The 16053-nt window shown below is 37.9% G+C and overlaps 1 protein-coding gene across 1 annotated transcript; it reads left to right on the top strand.

The window, feature by feature from the left end:
• The first annotated feature begins 229 nt into the window (after positions 1–229).
• Positions 230–16030, top strand: LOC146488118 (EVI5-like protein). The gene is made up of 14 exons (XM_085121265.1): positions 230–685; positions 3639–3996; positions 4233–4349; positions 4719–4793; positions 6845–6970; positions 7851–7889; positions 8738–8842; positions 9862–9951; positions 10550–10647; positions 11358–11472; positions 12237–12269; positions 12865–13005; positions 13685–13855; positions 15062–16030. Exons 1-14 carry the CDS (start codon positions 558–560, stop codon positions 15185–15187), a joined length of 1722 nt encoding a protein of 573 aa, XP_084977391.1. The 5' UTR covers positions 230–557; the 3' UTR covers positions 15188–16030.
• Positions 16031–16053: the final 23 nt, after the last annotated feature.

The following is a 16053-nucleotide window of genomic DNA, read 5'->3' on the forward strand; positions in this document are numbered from 1 at the left end:
TTGACCCGACAACTTTCCCGACCAGTTTTTTAACCATTTTTTTTTTTCAAATCTGCGTTTTATCATTTGGTTACTTATCTGTGTGGTATACAAGATTACAAAAAATTATGAAAAAACAAGATCTTTAATGATTGCATCCACCGGTCCATCGCCTCACCCGACTGGTTTTCGGGCGTCCCTCGGTCGCGTATGGTTGTGTTAGCAATCAACTGTGTGAGAGACTGGACACTAAAATGTAGTGATATTGAAATAGAAATCCGCTGAAACACTGATTTAACTGCGAATTTCTTCCTTTCTTTTTGCTGGAATTTGTTGACTCCTTCTGACCTCCGAACAGCTTCTGTGTCCATTTTTCGCAGTTGCGAGCTTTGAATCTCCAGCTGAGGAAACCGGCTGTTGTTTACCGGGACGTGAGACTAAGGGGGACATGATGTTTGTTGTTTCGTTTGCTCTAAGCTAAGAGGATCGACCATGATCTGACCTTGGTTATTTCGAGTACATGGCATCGACTTCTGTTAGTCACAGGAGTTACCGGAAAGCCTATTGTAATTGTCGCTATGGCCAGCAACTTTAACGGAGATACGGAAGATGTTCCCGATTCTGAAATCCCCAAACCACGTCCGCGTGGCAAGTCGCGAACGAAATCCGAAGATGAACTTGTCGCAAAAATGGAGGAGCAAAATAGGTAAGACTTTAGCTAAGTCCTGCCTGGTGTTATATTCAAGGTTTTTTTGACTTTGGAAATGATTTAATATGTCCAAACCAGTATTTTTTTTCAATTATCGAAGCTTGGAAGAAATTGAAACATGTTTGTGTCTTGCTTTCACTTTTTGTTGCGGTGAAATTAAAGGTGTTATAATTAAAATTATCATGTACATGTAGGATACAATTGTCATGTCTTTAATATATTTCAGCTGCATGTACCGAAGCAACATAGATTCATTCTTTCGGCCTTGCTATTGAAAGGATTGAACGTGTCTAATGTATAATTTATCTCCGGTGCAGAAATTCATTCATTTTTATCAGTAAGCTTATTTATAATTTCAAAGAATTTGAAAGACTTGATTTCCGGTAAGAGTGATGATTTTAAGTTTGGGGGTTAAGTACTGTACTGTTGTACTAAATGGTTTAACCCTAACAGTGATCAGCATCAAATTTCTCCTTGTAATTTCAATTCTTTTCGTTTAGACACAATGTTAATAACTCTAAAGATGAGATATGCAAGAATGAATGTTCTTAAATATACTTATTTTCTGAGAGTTGTGAGAACATGGAACTCCCTTCCCCTTTCCATTCGTGAGGCAACAAGTGCAAATTCTTTTAAAGCCTTAGTTAAAAAAAGTTTTTATGGATTAGTTCATTCTCTTAGTGTTTTTATTGTTATAATATTTAATATTTATTACTTTTTAATTTTTATCATTATTTTCATCTTTGTACCATTGGTGATTTGCTTTAATGTGGGGTCTTAGACTCTTTTGCATTTCATCCCTTGAGTGTAAAGTATTAATGAGGCAAATGAGTCAATGAGTCATGAGTCATGAGTCATGAGTCATGAGTCATGAGTCAATGAGTCAGGTCTGAAAAAGATATTCTGTACATGTAGAAACAATAAAATTATGCGTTACGTTTACTTGTTTTGTCTAGTTGTTTTATTGCTGCCTGCACAAGGCAGTTAGTTTCCTTTTAAATCTCAACCCGGGCTGTTTGTTAGCAGTTCCCAGGTCCTGCCGCATAGCAGCCGATCAGAAGCGAAAATATATGGCGGCCTAAATGTTGTGACTGCTACGGAAGAGAGTCTTTAATTTCCTTTGAACACAGCGCTTAAAGTAAATTGAGTTAAACCTGTTGTGGAGTTTGCCTGCGCTCAAAGACTCAAATCTGTGAACAGTCGCTCTTTGACTTTCGGTGTATTGATGATTTGGCCCGGTTGAAGTAAAAAATCGGTCGCAAGTGCCAAGGAAAGTTTGTCACGCTGGTGTAAATTGGAAAGGGGAAACCCTAAGCGTAAATCACTCTTTTTCACCCTTCCCACTTGTCCCCCACGCCACTGCTTTGTCGTATCCAATCTTAGTAGTTTTATCTACTTTTGTCCTCCATTGACCGAGATTTCCCATTATCAGGAAGAAAAATGACTTGGTATTCATTATCCATTTGTTTTTTCGGGTGCATTTAAGTAATAATATGATTAATGTACAGATACGGGGTCACTTCAGAATGGCAGCCAAAGAGAAGGTATCAACAATCAACATTAACTTATAAAAAACCGCTGATCCGACCTGTTAACTCATTGACTCATGACTCATGACTCATTGACTCATGACTCATTGACTCATTTGACTCATAAAACATCCGTTCTCTCATCCCTTGGCTTCTGTTTTTGTATGCCATAAATTTGTAAAAAAAAAATAAAAAAAAAATAAAATAAAATTCTAATTCAACCACTGAGATCATGAGTATTAAGGATATGATCACCGAAGGTGAATTTTCTTGATATTTCAATGATATCTCTCCAGTACATTTATAAGAAAAGTATGGGGACAGGATAGGAGAATTTGTTCTTTGATATTAGGGGTTACGGGGTTAATTAATAATGCATGTTTCAGCAGAACTCGTGGATGTTGATAAAAATGGCCAGGAGTTTATTTTGTAAGCAGGAATTAATTTATTGGTAGTCATGGTTAATTATATCACAATCAACAAAGATGGGAAGTGTCATGTTAAGAGTTATTCACCAGCTGAGGGAATTTGACCAGCCACAGTTGTATAGGCTCTGTGTATGTAGGATGCATGGTCCTTACTGAAGCCAGTCCGTTTAGCACAGCTGTCAACTCTGTTTATTGCGGACACCCACGGGACCGCGAGTTAGTGTCCTTAATAGCGAGCGTCCATAATAGCAGGAAATTATTTCAGTCAAACAGCTGTTATTTTACTTAAGCAGGAGATTTAGCTGCTGTCCATGTTATCGGGGTGTCTGTAATAGCGAGGTGTCCACCAAGCAAGAGTTGACTGTACTTATTAGCTTTTCCTGGTATGATATTTATAGTCCTGTAGGTCAGGATCGGGGTTTATCAAAAGCCCTGTGTTCGTTGTGCAGCACAGGGTGGGGGAGGGGCAAGGAGCTTTCCTGTGTTACTTGCCAAGTGGGCAAGGCTAAATGTGTCTGCAAACTTAAAATTCTGCAGTTAGATATGTTGTGGCTCAAAATTTTTTTGGTTTAAAAAATTTCAAACCAGTCTGATTTTTATTTCCCTTTGCCTCAGATTATGGTAAATTGAATACTGCATAAAGGAAAATGAAAATTAAGCCGATTTTAAAAAATCTCCCCCCCCCCCCAACAAAAAAAAAAACAACAACAACAAAAAAAACAATTGGGACCTGCTGAGATTAAGAGCAAGAGTTACGTAGAATGAGCTTTGTAAATATGCAGCTGGCAACAGAAGGTGGCTTGGCTTAACCCTTGAAGCCCCAGTATCAGCCTATGTATTCTCCCTATTGTTTTGCCTACATTTCTTATGGTCCTGGTCGGGCGAAATTGCATTTTTATTGTGGTGATCATTTTTCTTTTTATTCCTGCTAAATGGATGCTGATACAAGATGGAGTTCAATAATTATTACTTGTTAATCTTTTAATCAAACAGGATTCTTAGCAGCGATGCCAAGGCATTGACAACAATCCCAGATGCAGCATTATCTCTGGGAGCTGGCAACAGCAAGAGGTGGTCATCATGCAGTGTGGGGAGCAACTCCATAGATGGCGCCTCGGCTGATTCACCAGAAACACCAGAAAATTACGAGGAAGTGTGTGTAGAGGCAGACTCCTATCATCAGTGGGGGCAGGTTATAGGGAACTGGAATGATGCACAAAGAAGAAGACCCAAGCTTGTAAGGGACATGGTCAGAAGAGGAATCCCAAATGCTTTGCGAGGCATGGTTTGGCAGCTGCTTTGTGGTGCAAGGGACTTACCTCTTAGAGATCAGTATCCTCAGCTTATTAAGGTAACATAAAGTAAAATTTCATGTTTTGTTACACTTGTTGACAAGTTGATTGATTAATGGGACAGTGTTTTCCAACATCACTGATCACATTTATTTAATTCTTGCTTCATTAGCATTATTAAACAATAAGCTACATGTACGAACAGTAATGTATCACTGTAACAGTAGTGTATTTTATATAATTATTCTGGTTTAATTACATTTCTTTTTGATTTACTATGCCTGTTCATTTGCAGAGTAACTCTGCTTGTGAACGGATGATCAAGCGTGATATTGCAAGAACATTCCCTGACCATTCATTCTTCAAAGACAAAGATGGAATTGGACAGGGAACCCTTTTTAATGTCATCAAGGTACATGATCTTTTAAGATTAAATACGTAGGATGACGCTATCTATTACTTTTATGTCTAACTTGAATAAACATCCCTGGTATTTCAAATGCCACCTGCAAATCAGAACCCTTAAAATGAAAAAAAAAAAAATGTAACAACCCCAAGGGTTTTCTGGAGAGCGAACATCATTATTGATACTGTACTATCATTTACATAAAGAACACAACATTTTCTATAGGTCTGTAATATCACTGTGATGGTGTTGTTCAAATGAATAATAAGGCAAACTGATTCTACATTGCATATTGATGAAATGAAATATTCTTAATGTTTTAAATTAATATTATAATTTAATATACTAATAAAGACATTATTTTTCCTGCTGCAGGCATACTCCATTTGGGATAAGGAAGTAGGCTACTGTCAAGGGAGTGCATTTATTGTTGGCATTTTACTGATGCAGGTTAAATATAGATACCTGATTTGATATTCAGTAGAATGCCCACAGAATCCTGTGCCTGACTAGATGCTTCATTGTTGCATCTGCCAATCCATCCATTCACTCATAGACAAATTCCCTTATAAATGGAAATCACTCTTTACAAGGATGAATAGTGAAGGTTTTAAGGGACTTAATGTCAGCTGGGGAGCATGCGCAGTAGTCTAATAATATGAGTCTGGTTGAGAATAATTTCACACCACTTGTCGCCAGATTTTTGCTTTTCTGCCATTTTGCAAAAGCTTTCAAAATATCGCAACAAACAGCAATCTTTATTTAACTATAAAAGTTAACGTTAAAAGAGAACGACGTTTCGACCGGCCGACGGTCATTTTCAAGTTCAAAATGAGAAGTAAAATATGTGCTTATATACAATTGTGAAAAAACTAATGAAATACTGACTTAAAGAGCTCTAAGATATTCACATCTAAACAATATAAAAAATAATAGCGTGAATGATAAATACAAAGGAACGCTTAAAACGATAAAAGGTATTTAAAAGGTATTTAAAAGTGAAATAATTAAACAAATAACTTCGCGCGGATCGAGTTGCATTGTTTGTTCAGTTTCGGCGTTAGGTCGCGAATAAACAACATCTCGAAGATCAAGCAGTCGAGTTTGCTCTGACACTTTCTCAGGATTCTGAAGTTGCTTTTAATGGTCTCTGGATCCTGTCCATGGTCGTCCTTTACATGATTACCAATTGCTGATCGTTTGTGTTCCTCCACACGTTGATGTAAGTGTCGACTCGTGAAGCTAACATAGTCTGCATCGCACAGACCACATTTGAAATAATAAACAGCGTTTTGTTGATTCACAATGGGAGGTTTATGTTCCTTTGGTTTGATTTTGCTCTTAATCTTCTGACTTGTGTAGACAGGATGGACATCAGCATCGATCTTTCGGCTGAGATCATTAAGTTGGTGTCTTACCGCGTTTTACTTCTCATTTTGAACTTGAAAATGATCGTCGGACGGTCGAAACATTAACTTTTATAGTTAAATCAATTTCGAAAAACAGCAATCTGTAATTGTTGCAATTTTGAATGAAAAAGTCAGTTAACTTTTCAAAGGTGAGCATGATTCAAAGACATGAAAACAACTGCCTGAACCCTCAGATTGTATTTGAAAAAGTTGGGCAAATGATTTAAATGCACTTATCATCAAAGTGTGCATGCACTTGGGGTGACATAGTCCCTTTGAGATCCCTAACAGGTGAAATCTTTCTTACCACAGGTAACAAATTTGGGTCACATTAGAGAAAACGTTAATCAGCTATGGTTTTCAACCAGAAATATTACAATTTTTTACATGTGTGAAGAAAAGTCAAGTCTTGAGGCTGTTGTTTTTTTCTGTACTAGTTTGCCTGTTATTTAAATCCTGGCTACATTATTGTTTGCTATAAAAATGATGTATTGTAGAACCTCCACTCATAACCACCAAAAAGGCAAAAAGTGACTCTTTGAGCCTAAGTGGCACAATTAGTTTTCCTGTACAAGGAGTGTTAGTACTACTCCTCCCTCCATAAAATGCTAAACCATTGCAGAGTTACTCGTAGCAGTATGTTTTTCACTGCCCATTTAAACATGTGGGTTGGGGAGACAATATGGAGCAAAGTTTCTTGTGTACAGAAAGGATACTGAAGGCTACATGTATGTAGAGACCAAACTAGCCTTGTCAGAACCAACAACCCTTCAGTATTTGGACTGGATGTCTGATTTATAGAAACTGATGGTCTCCCCTTTGTACTAACCTCCACTCTCCAACAGCCAAGCTTCATAATGTTCTTGTAAGTCGTTAGAAATTTCTTATTGACACCTCCTTACATCATACCATGACCGCACCCCCTTTATGATGGCTAGTAAATTGTCTGCAAGTCACTCTTGTTGGAAGGTTTGACTTAAGAGTTATGTGCACTTTGTACATTTGTACATGTATGTGCTTCAAGCAATATTCCCAACGGCTTTGGAGGGTAGGTGTGAGTTGCATATCATTTGTTTGTTTTTCTTTTAATAGATGCCAGAAGAAGATGCATTTTGTGTATTTGTAAAGCTAATGCAAGATTACAGAATGAGAGAAATATTTAAACCAACAATGGCAGAGTTGGGACTGTGTATATTTCAACTTGAAAGCATGTTACAGGTGCATCATATGACCATGTTAACTCTGTACGTAATGTCAGCGTTTTTCATGAGAAAAATACCAGATTTGCCACCTGACATACTTAATTCTTATATGTGCATGGTTTTGTACATCTTTTGCAAAGTACTCATTTGATCTTTTGAGTAACGTTCAACACCAGTTGTAGGTGTTGCTAGTACATGTATAATTTGTAAGTGTAATCATGGCTGTAAAAGTCCAGTGCTTCCATTAACAGTGATCAGCATCAAATTTCTCCTTGTAATTTATCCATGCCTAATTGCAACCCCTGAGGCCATGAGAATTAAGGATATGATCACCCACGGTGATTTTTTTTGATACACTGTATTTTTAATAACTTCTCACAAGTACTTTTATAAGAATTGTGTGGGGCAAGATAGGAGAATTTTTTGTGACATATTAGGGGTTAAGGGTTAAACAAAAGGAAGTCTCCCATTCTTTCTTTTTGTCTTTTAGTCATTTTTAAACTGTAACTACATGTAGCTTGGTATCGTCACTGTTGTTTAAGCTGGCCATAACTGTTGGCTTCAAACTAAAAATTACCGCTCTGTACATTCCTGTTGAAAGCACTTTGTGTTTTTTTTCAGGAGATCAATATGAGCTGCAGCACACATTCTTTGGTTGTGTACATGTACTTCCATGTTAGGGGACAGTGTAAACATCACAGTTCCAATTGCTGATAAAATGTTTCATCGATAATCTCGTTAAACAGTATAATTATAACTGTGTCTGTTCATTATGTGCTGCAAATGATGGTAAAAGCAAAGTGGCTGTTACATGTATTATTATACCTACATGTAAGTACTTACTTCTAAATGCTTTGAACTTAATCTTTTTTGTTGGTTTCTCATTTTCCTACTAGGAGAGTCTGCCTTTGTTATATTCACATTTTCAAGCTCAGGTTAGTTCTGCATTAATTTGTTAATGAAATGTACATGTATAGAGCACATTCTAAAAGAAAAAAACAACAACAACAACAGAACAAAACAAAACTAAATAAATAATAATTATAATAAAAATAAACAAAGAAAAAAAGAAAGAAATTTACCAACTAAAAGTACATTTAGAACAATACTAATAAATGAGTGACAGTAGACTTTGGTTACTTCGTCATTTATATTCAGTGGAAGATCATTTCAGATTTTCATCTATTACTTTTTTAAATTCATCAAGAGAAAATAAAGGGACAGAGAGGGAACTAGGGGTGTTGGCTGGGATATGTGAATTTCAATTAATTTATTTTTAGAGTAGACATTGGATAAATGGAAGTCGGTCTTACAAGACATCTGCAGACAGGCAGTGTGACGTCACGGGAAGTCATCGGTGAAGTGTGCCAACATCGCATCAATTGTGTAATGGTGGCTGTTGAATATTCAGTATGGATTTCCTAAATGACATTTGCAGGCGTGCACACATGTTTGTGAATGTCTCAGGAAACAGACTTCCATTTTGACGACATCTAAACATAACTTAAGTGAAATTCACATATCCCATGAGATATACGGGGGGTTTCCCTCTCTGTTCCTTTATTTTCTCTTGATTCATCCATTTGTTCAAAGCTTGGGGTTCTTGTTTTTCTTTTATAAAATAATGCTCTAAAGAATTAACAAATAGTGTATTAAAATCCGTTTTATGACAACAACTTTATAACTGTACGTAAACTGTATTAAGTTTGATACAAGTTTTAAACAGCGTGATATGGTACAACTTATAATTGTTTGGTTTTTTTCTATTTGTTTTTATTCCCAGGGATTTCACACAGCCATGTATGCTTCACCCTGGTTCTTGACTTTGTGTGCTTCCGTGTTTCCTCTGAATGCAGCATTCAGGATAATGGACGTCTTCATCTGCGAGGTAAAGAATGGTTGGCCTGCATGCAAGTAGCAACTGCATTCATAATGTGTTGAGACACTTCACTCAGACAACAGATTTAATCACATCTCGCCCATATAGCACATACTCCCCGTACCCCCTGCTTCAATTCTGTGTTTCCTCTAAATGCAGCATTCAGGATAATGGGTGTCTTCATCTGTGAGGAAAAGAATGGCTGGCCTGCATTCAATTGCATTCATAATTTGTTGAGACACTTCACTGAGACAACAGATAAATCACGTCTCACCCATATAGCACTACTCCCCCTCTTCCCTCCTTCAATGTTGCTTTCACAGCGTTTTTTTTTTTCACTCCCACTTGCTTAAACAAATAAATTCAACATTAAACAGGAGAGGAGGAAAGAAAGAAGGATACCATTTCAGCATTTGTGATTGAGCGTGTGGCTTCATCGTTTGCTGGAAGGTGTGATGGGCTGTCTAAAGCTGCCTATTAGTGTATCTATTGCTACAGGTATCCATGCACACTGGCAAGGTTGCTTGTTCATCAGCATTCATAAACTTGAAAGCAAAGTTTCTTGTTTGTCAAAATGGTACACTGTATGTGACGGTTTTGACCAGAGTGCCAAGTTACTTTTTCGCCGTCCCTCAACTGGCGTGATATTACGTCATGCTTGCTAGTTTTTCTTGAAGTCTGTTTTGCATAGGCCAGTCATGTTGCACTTCTTGAAATTTTGTCGCTCATGCTTTGTCGCTTTTGTTTTTTGTTTGTTTCTATGGCTCATGTTTTGTTTTGTTTAGCTCGGCCACTTGGTAAATACATCTATAAAAAGTCGACCTGCAGTTTGTCTTAGTTTATGCTGTATTGGAATTCAGAATCTGAGAGGAGCACAGGATAAATTGTTTTGGATTTTGTACCGCACACTCGTGGTTTCCACATGCTTGCTTTTGCTCAACTTATTAAGACGTCCTTACCTCATGCTACAATTTATAACAGAAAGGATTGAGTATTAACAACTTTGCATTCTTTTTTTGTTCTTCAAGGGAAGAGAGGGTCTTTTCCGTGTTATCCTGGGAATGCTTACACTTGGAGAAGAGGAAATCATGGAACTTGATATGGAAGGAATGCTTAAGGTACATTGTACATGAATGCCACTCATTGCACATGGTGAGTTTTTTCTACAGCTACATGTACACTGTAGGACGCGGATTCTGATGAAGCCCTTCCAAGTTGCATTCACAACATAAGTGATTGGGAGAAACTTGCAGCGGTGTTAGCAGCTTCAGCAATCATGAGCAGATGGCTATGGATTCAAGCTCACCCACTCCTTAAAGCCTAGTTCGGTTTTCTTTTCTTGCTTTTTTTGCAGTGGCTAAAGGTGCTACCATACACTGTATCACTGGTACAAACGCTGGCTGTTGTTTAGTTCGTTTTGGAGGAACTATGTATTAACTGTCTCAAAGATTCATGGAAAAGTGCCAAGCGTATGAGCCTTGCGTACACCTCGCTATTACGGACACACCGATAATACGGACAGCAGTTAAATCTCCTGTTTAAATAAATTACAGACGTTTGACTGAAATAAATTCCCGCTATTACGGACGCTCGCTATTAAGGGCACTAACTCACGGTTCCGAGGGTGTCCGTAATAAAAGGAGTTGACTGTAATGTGAATGTTGGTTTTTTAAAAGTAGCTGTGCCGCTAAACATATGTCACTCTATTGTTTTTAGTATTTCCAGAAGGATATGCCTGAAAAGTACGAGAAAGACATGAATATTCTCATGAAAGCCGCCGCTGAACTCAAATTCAGTTCAAAGAAATTGAAGAGGTAGGCTTTCACTGAATTTCTCTCGAGTTATGTTATGAATGGTTTTCCTTAAAAGAAACCGATAAATCATTTACAGTTGTGTGACTGCTGTATAGGAACTCTGGAATTATCGTGCGATTTGAGACTTTAAGACTTCTCTTATAAGTTCACGAAAATTGGATCATGATCAGTGCTAAATGATTGAAAAAGGTATAATTTTGGCATGCCACTGCGTCTGTAGTATTGCTCGATAAACCGTTCGACATTTGTTCTTTCGAGCACTCTTTAGCAATGTTGTACAGTGCATTCACTTACTGGACTTTCTTGACTGGAATAGAGGCAGACTCGTCTCCATGCAAGCAAATTGTGTAGACATTTGTGGGCTGAACATGATAAGAAAATAGAGCAATTTATTACGGCGTCCGTCAGCAACTCATAACATTGTTTGACATTTTCATATGAAGCCACAGATATGATGCTCCATCTTGTGTTTCTCGATTAAGTAGACGTTGTGCATGTCAATTAATCAGCCTTATATACAGCTGTTGTGGGCTTCATGTTTTTCTTACTACGATAAACAACAAAGTTTGTTGTATGTTGTCCCGAGAAGTTTGTTGGGAATAAGCGTTCGCCGCGTACAAAGGGAAATGTATACGAGAGTGTTGAGAGTGGAAATATATATCCTTGGCATGGGAGGTTTAATTTAGCTTTATTTTGTTTACTCTTTCAAGGTTAGAGAAAGAATACACGAGAGTTAAACACAAAGAAGCGGAAGACAACGAAGAACTGCGACGATTAAAAACGGAAAATAGGCTGCTGCTGCAGAGAGTTGACGAGCTTGAGAAGGTAAAAGCTTCAAATCAGAATGCATGTATGTGTTTGTGTCGAAGCAAATACATGCAACTGGCGCCAATCGCGGGAAAACGCGTGCGGCCAAAACACGATTGGTTTTGGTTTGGATTCCCATTGGTTGAGAAAGTGGCGCTAGTTTTGTTAACCATTTACTAGCGTAGTAATGCAAAACGAAAGCAAACACGAACTTACTTCGACACTCAATTGAAAACCGCTCTAATACTAACCTTGTTTTTATAGATTGTGAATCTGACGATGAGTGCCCTTAAGAGGGCATCTCATCTCTGGGACCTTTCTGAAATCGTAGCGTTTTTTTTTTCTTATCTATTTAACACGAATGCATCTGTAGAGTGCTCACTTGTCTCTTGTTTTCCTCCCCAGCTGAAAGCAAGGCCTTTTCAGTACGTTAAGCAAAATGACGCACACGGTCGTGTTTCACTTTGAATGCCGTATTGATCCCAATTACCAGCAACCTTAGTTTTCGTGTTGAGGTGCGATGTTACTGCACAGGGTACAGATATAACATCGCAGGCTGTTTTCTTTGCGAGATGTAGTACTCTATTACACTGATTAACATGCACGTTCTCCATACTGTGCTCCATACGTTTCTTACAATACTAGTAAGGAGAATTTTTACATTGATGCTTTGTCTGTAGTGATCGTTTTCTTTATTCTCATGATTTACTTGTTTGGTCGAGTGGTGATGTTGTAAGGAGAAGTTGTATGTTGGTCCATATTTTTTCGTTTTGTCTTTACAGGAAGGTGCCGAATTAGCAGACAGATTAATACAGGTAACTGAGGAGCATTCAGTACTTAATAACGGTGCCTGTTAATACAAAGTTTTTTATGCAGTTTACGCGGGAAAAGCAGATGAGACGATCTGAGCAAGGGGGAATGGAACAAAAAAAACATAAATAATAAATACGTAAATAAAATAAAATAATGCTGGGGTGACCACGCATTTTTCTAAGAGATAATTAAGTTTTTAAGACTATGCCAAGATACGTATGCGCATCATAAAAGGAGGCATCATCCCCTGAAGTTAAATGAAAATTATGGGCGCTTTTCCATTTGTCAGAAATAGGCCATTTTCATGATGGCGTCATTTTACTACAACTACTACTACTCTATTTTAAAACTTTATTCCCCAGAGCGTCGAAGTGATGTTATTGTTTCAGGCTGAATTTTATTTGGGCTATTCATCGTAAATAATTGGCAAACGGAGGTGAAACAAATTACTAGCAAAGCCATCTTCAGAACGTATGGTGTGTATATTTTTAGACTTAAGTAACTGTGAATCCGATGAAAAAATAAAGTTTTTACAACACGCAATCTCGGTTATGTTATGGATCTTACTGTGTGATAATCATATTCTTCCATTTGTAGGGCCAGGTAACTCGAGCACAAGAACAAGAAGAAATCTACGCTCTAAAAAAAGATCTTGTAGTCATGCGAAGGGACCACAAGGCTATGACATCGGCGCTTTTAGAGGCCAACAGGCGGATAGAGGAGCTCACAATGTTCAAGGCAAGGAGTTTACGCCTTGTTGCTTTTGGGTCATTTCTTTAACTGAAGAAGAAGCTGTCGTATGATACAGTAGTAAAGAGACAGATGTTTCATGTATTTCTACAGTCTCTTGTAAAAGCGATCCAAGGGCAAGCTGTAAGTCCACGGAACTTCAATCGTGTTATCTTAGAAGGACTGTCGTGTTACTTGTAGTAAATATCATATATTTCGCACGGTGCTTTTCTCTCCTACAGCCACGCTGTACATTTGTAACAATGTCAGCTTGTGCAACAGTTCCACCGGCCCTTTTAAGTTCATTGTCTCGTTTCTATACTCAAAAACAATTGACTCAGAATCGTCCATCCCGATTTATTGAACTCCATAGTCGTTATCACTCAAAAATCTGCTATCTTGGAACTACGACACGGCGGTATTTGTAGTCGTGTTTGAGATCCTGTACGTATCTTGTAAAAGGAACCATATTGTGGTAGAATTTCCTACGGCGTACGTAGCAAAACCTATTACGATGCGCGCTCTCCTTCGCTTAGCACGATAAATTGTTTTGAACGTTCATAGGAGAGAAGGAAGGAAAGTCTTGCATTGCCATGTTGTCAATGTTTGTTCCCATCGTTAAACGATTCATTTGTACTTAAAGTGAAACTCAATACTTATCTTACTGGGTATTTTATTCTTTGTATAGAATCACATTATTACTGAGATGGTTGGACGAAACGATGACGCTCCCCCTTCCCCACGAGATGTAAAGATCATTGCGCTGGAGGCGGAGCTGCAGGAATATAAGACAAGAGACGCGAAAACAAATCAAATTATCAACGATCTCACGAAAAAGTCACGAGATCTGGAAAACGAGGTTTGGAATTTTTTTGTCATTCAACAACAACAACAACAACAAATACTGTAACTTTATTCAATTACTTGTGCATGTGCACAAAACGCCAAAACGTATTTCAGTACTTTTTGAAGCCACTGATACTCTAGTTAACATAGTGTAAATTGTAAATCGTCAGTAGAGACGGTTTCTATTAATGTCAAGCACTCAACTCGGTAGATATCGCTTCGTTGGAATCGACTTTAAATTATCCACTGGAAATGTAAAGATTTCCACATGTTGAACAACTACGCCAGACGTATTTACCAAATCTGGTCACTTTAATTTAAGACGAACTAACGATTTTTCGGCAACACATGAACACGGCAATTTTCTTAAGAATCTAGCCATTGGCTGTGTTGCTGCTTGTAAATCGAAATAAAGTTTAGCCTTTGAACAGAATAGTTGTCCTTGAAGGACGTTACAAAATCTTCGAAGCACTATGACTATGACACTATAGCCTTCAAACGGCCTAAAACGTTACCTTCAATCGTCAAAACCTATATATTTCCTTCGATCGTCAGAGCAGCCCACTCCCCCCCCCCCCCTCCTCACATACAGGCATTGCAGGGCCTCGTGGAAGGGATCTCATTCCCTTGATCAGACGTGAGGAAACTACGGAACTGTAATGGTTTTAAATTATCGTATATCTCACTGTCTGAGGGACCAGTGATCGATCAAATGAGGTTATGATTTGAAATGCATTAGCTTCCTATACGCTTTCTCTGGAAAGTTAAGCTGTTTAATATGTAGCTGTGATTGTGTCTTTCCTAACCTTCACTTTCAAGGAATGTCCTGTCAAAGCTTTAATATAGGAGTCTGGAAACCGGCCTACAGCACAGCTGTTAATTACGTTTGTCAGAAAAAAACAAAAACAAACTTGGATAACAAAAAAACCACCAAGGTTAATGTGAACTAAGTTACAACTAGATTTGTCTGACAAAAAACAGATTCTCACTGCCCAAAACTGATCAGGTACCCTTTAGAATCTTCGCAGGCAATAACTTCGTGGCTGACAAGTTCATTAATCAGCGACTTTTACACCATTTAATATGGCTTCCGCTCCCGTTGTATAACACCACTCTACAACGACAGCCTTTGTAAGGACTATTCTCACACAGACGATTAACCAAGACAGAATAGAGGTCCAGGCTTTTTAAACTGATTTTACGCTGTCCATTCCTTCAGCTCTACTTTGCAAAGGAAGGTGCAGTGAATGCCAACGTCACTCAAGCGACTTTCAGTGGGTCAGGCGAGGTCGAGAAGGAACTTCAAACAGCAGAAGTGAAAGTTTCTGAAAACACCGCAAGCTGATCTTGCTCGGGTCTGGCTTAAATAATAAAGTGTTAGGCAGTAACAGTACTAGTGTATACTACATATGCGAGGAGCAATGAATATGAAAAAGGTTGCGAGGTCTTTCGGTTGAATTTTATCGTAAACGTCATGCGAACTTGTACTGCGTTTAAGCCTCATGGGCGTCTCCTATTTTTTTTTTTTAACCAAATCGCGGATCGTTGCCTTTGAATGAATCTGAAGGTAATTAATTGACATCTGTTATAATTTCAATTGTTGTATAATTTTCCTAGGGAAAAGACAGGTTGAAGATACTTTTGTGATATCACTTTCATTCAATTCCCTGTATAAAATACGAGATAATTTGAAAATCTGCGGCCGGTTCAAAACACGATCAGGTTATTAGCACTGATCGGCTTTCGAACAGCGAGGCCCTGAAAAATTTTGTTTTTTACATGTCATGTTCTCAGCTCAATTGTTTTGAACTGAATAGCTTATGTGGAGATAATTATGGCACAAATTTGCGTTGGCTTTATCCCTCTTAGCTACCTGGCCCAGACTCCATATGGTACACTATCAATTATCTGATGGCAAGGATAGATGCCTGAATTGAACTGATTGACAAATATTAATAACTTATCTGTTACATCCTTAACGAGTTACATGGATTAGACGTGTGCGTAAAAGAATGATGGAACAGAATATTGTAAAAAGAATTGTATAAAGAAAAACTTGAATTGTCAGCTAACATTTTTTTCAGACATTCAAACGTCTGATAGTCAATAGTTAATTTTTTTTGAATTATGGATACCGAGTGCACTTGAAAAAGTAAAAAGCAAATTAGTAAAAGTATATTGAGCTTTACTTGCACTTGTTTGGTCTCTTGA

The sequence above is a fragment of the Pavona decussata genome, unplaced genomic scaffold, assembly GCF_977016875.1.
Source record: "Pavona decussata unplaced genomic scaffold, jaPavDecu1.1 SCAFFOLD_11, whole genome shotgun sequence".
Classification (NCBI taxonomy): domain Eukaryota; kingdom Metazoa; phylum Cnidaria; class Anthozoa; order Scleractinia; family Agariciidae; genus Pavona; species Pavona decussata.

Coding starts and splice junctions, on each gene's coding strand:
- LOC146488118 (XM_085121265.1), top strand. CDS start 558: ATGGCCAGCAACTTTAACGGAGATACGGAAGATGTTCCCGATTCTGAA. Junction 4,350..4,718: donor CCCTTTTTAATGTCATCAAG/GTACATGATCTT, acceptor TTCCTGCTGCAG/GCATACTCCATTTGGGATAA. Junction 6,971..7,850: donor AACTTGAAAGCATGTTACAG/GTGCATCATATG, acceptor TTTTCCTACTAG/GAGAGTCTGCCTTTGTTATA.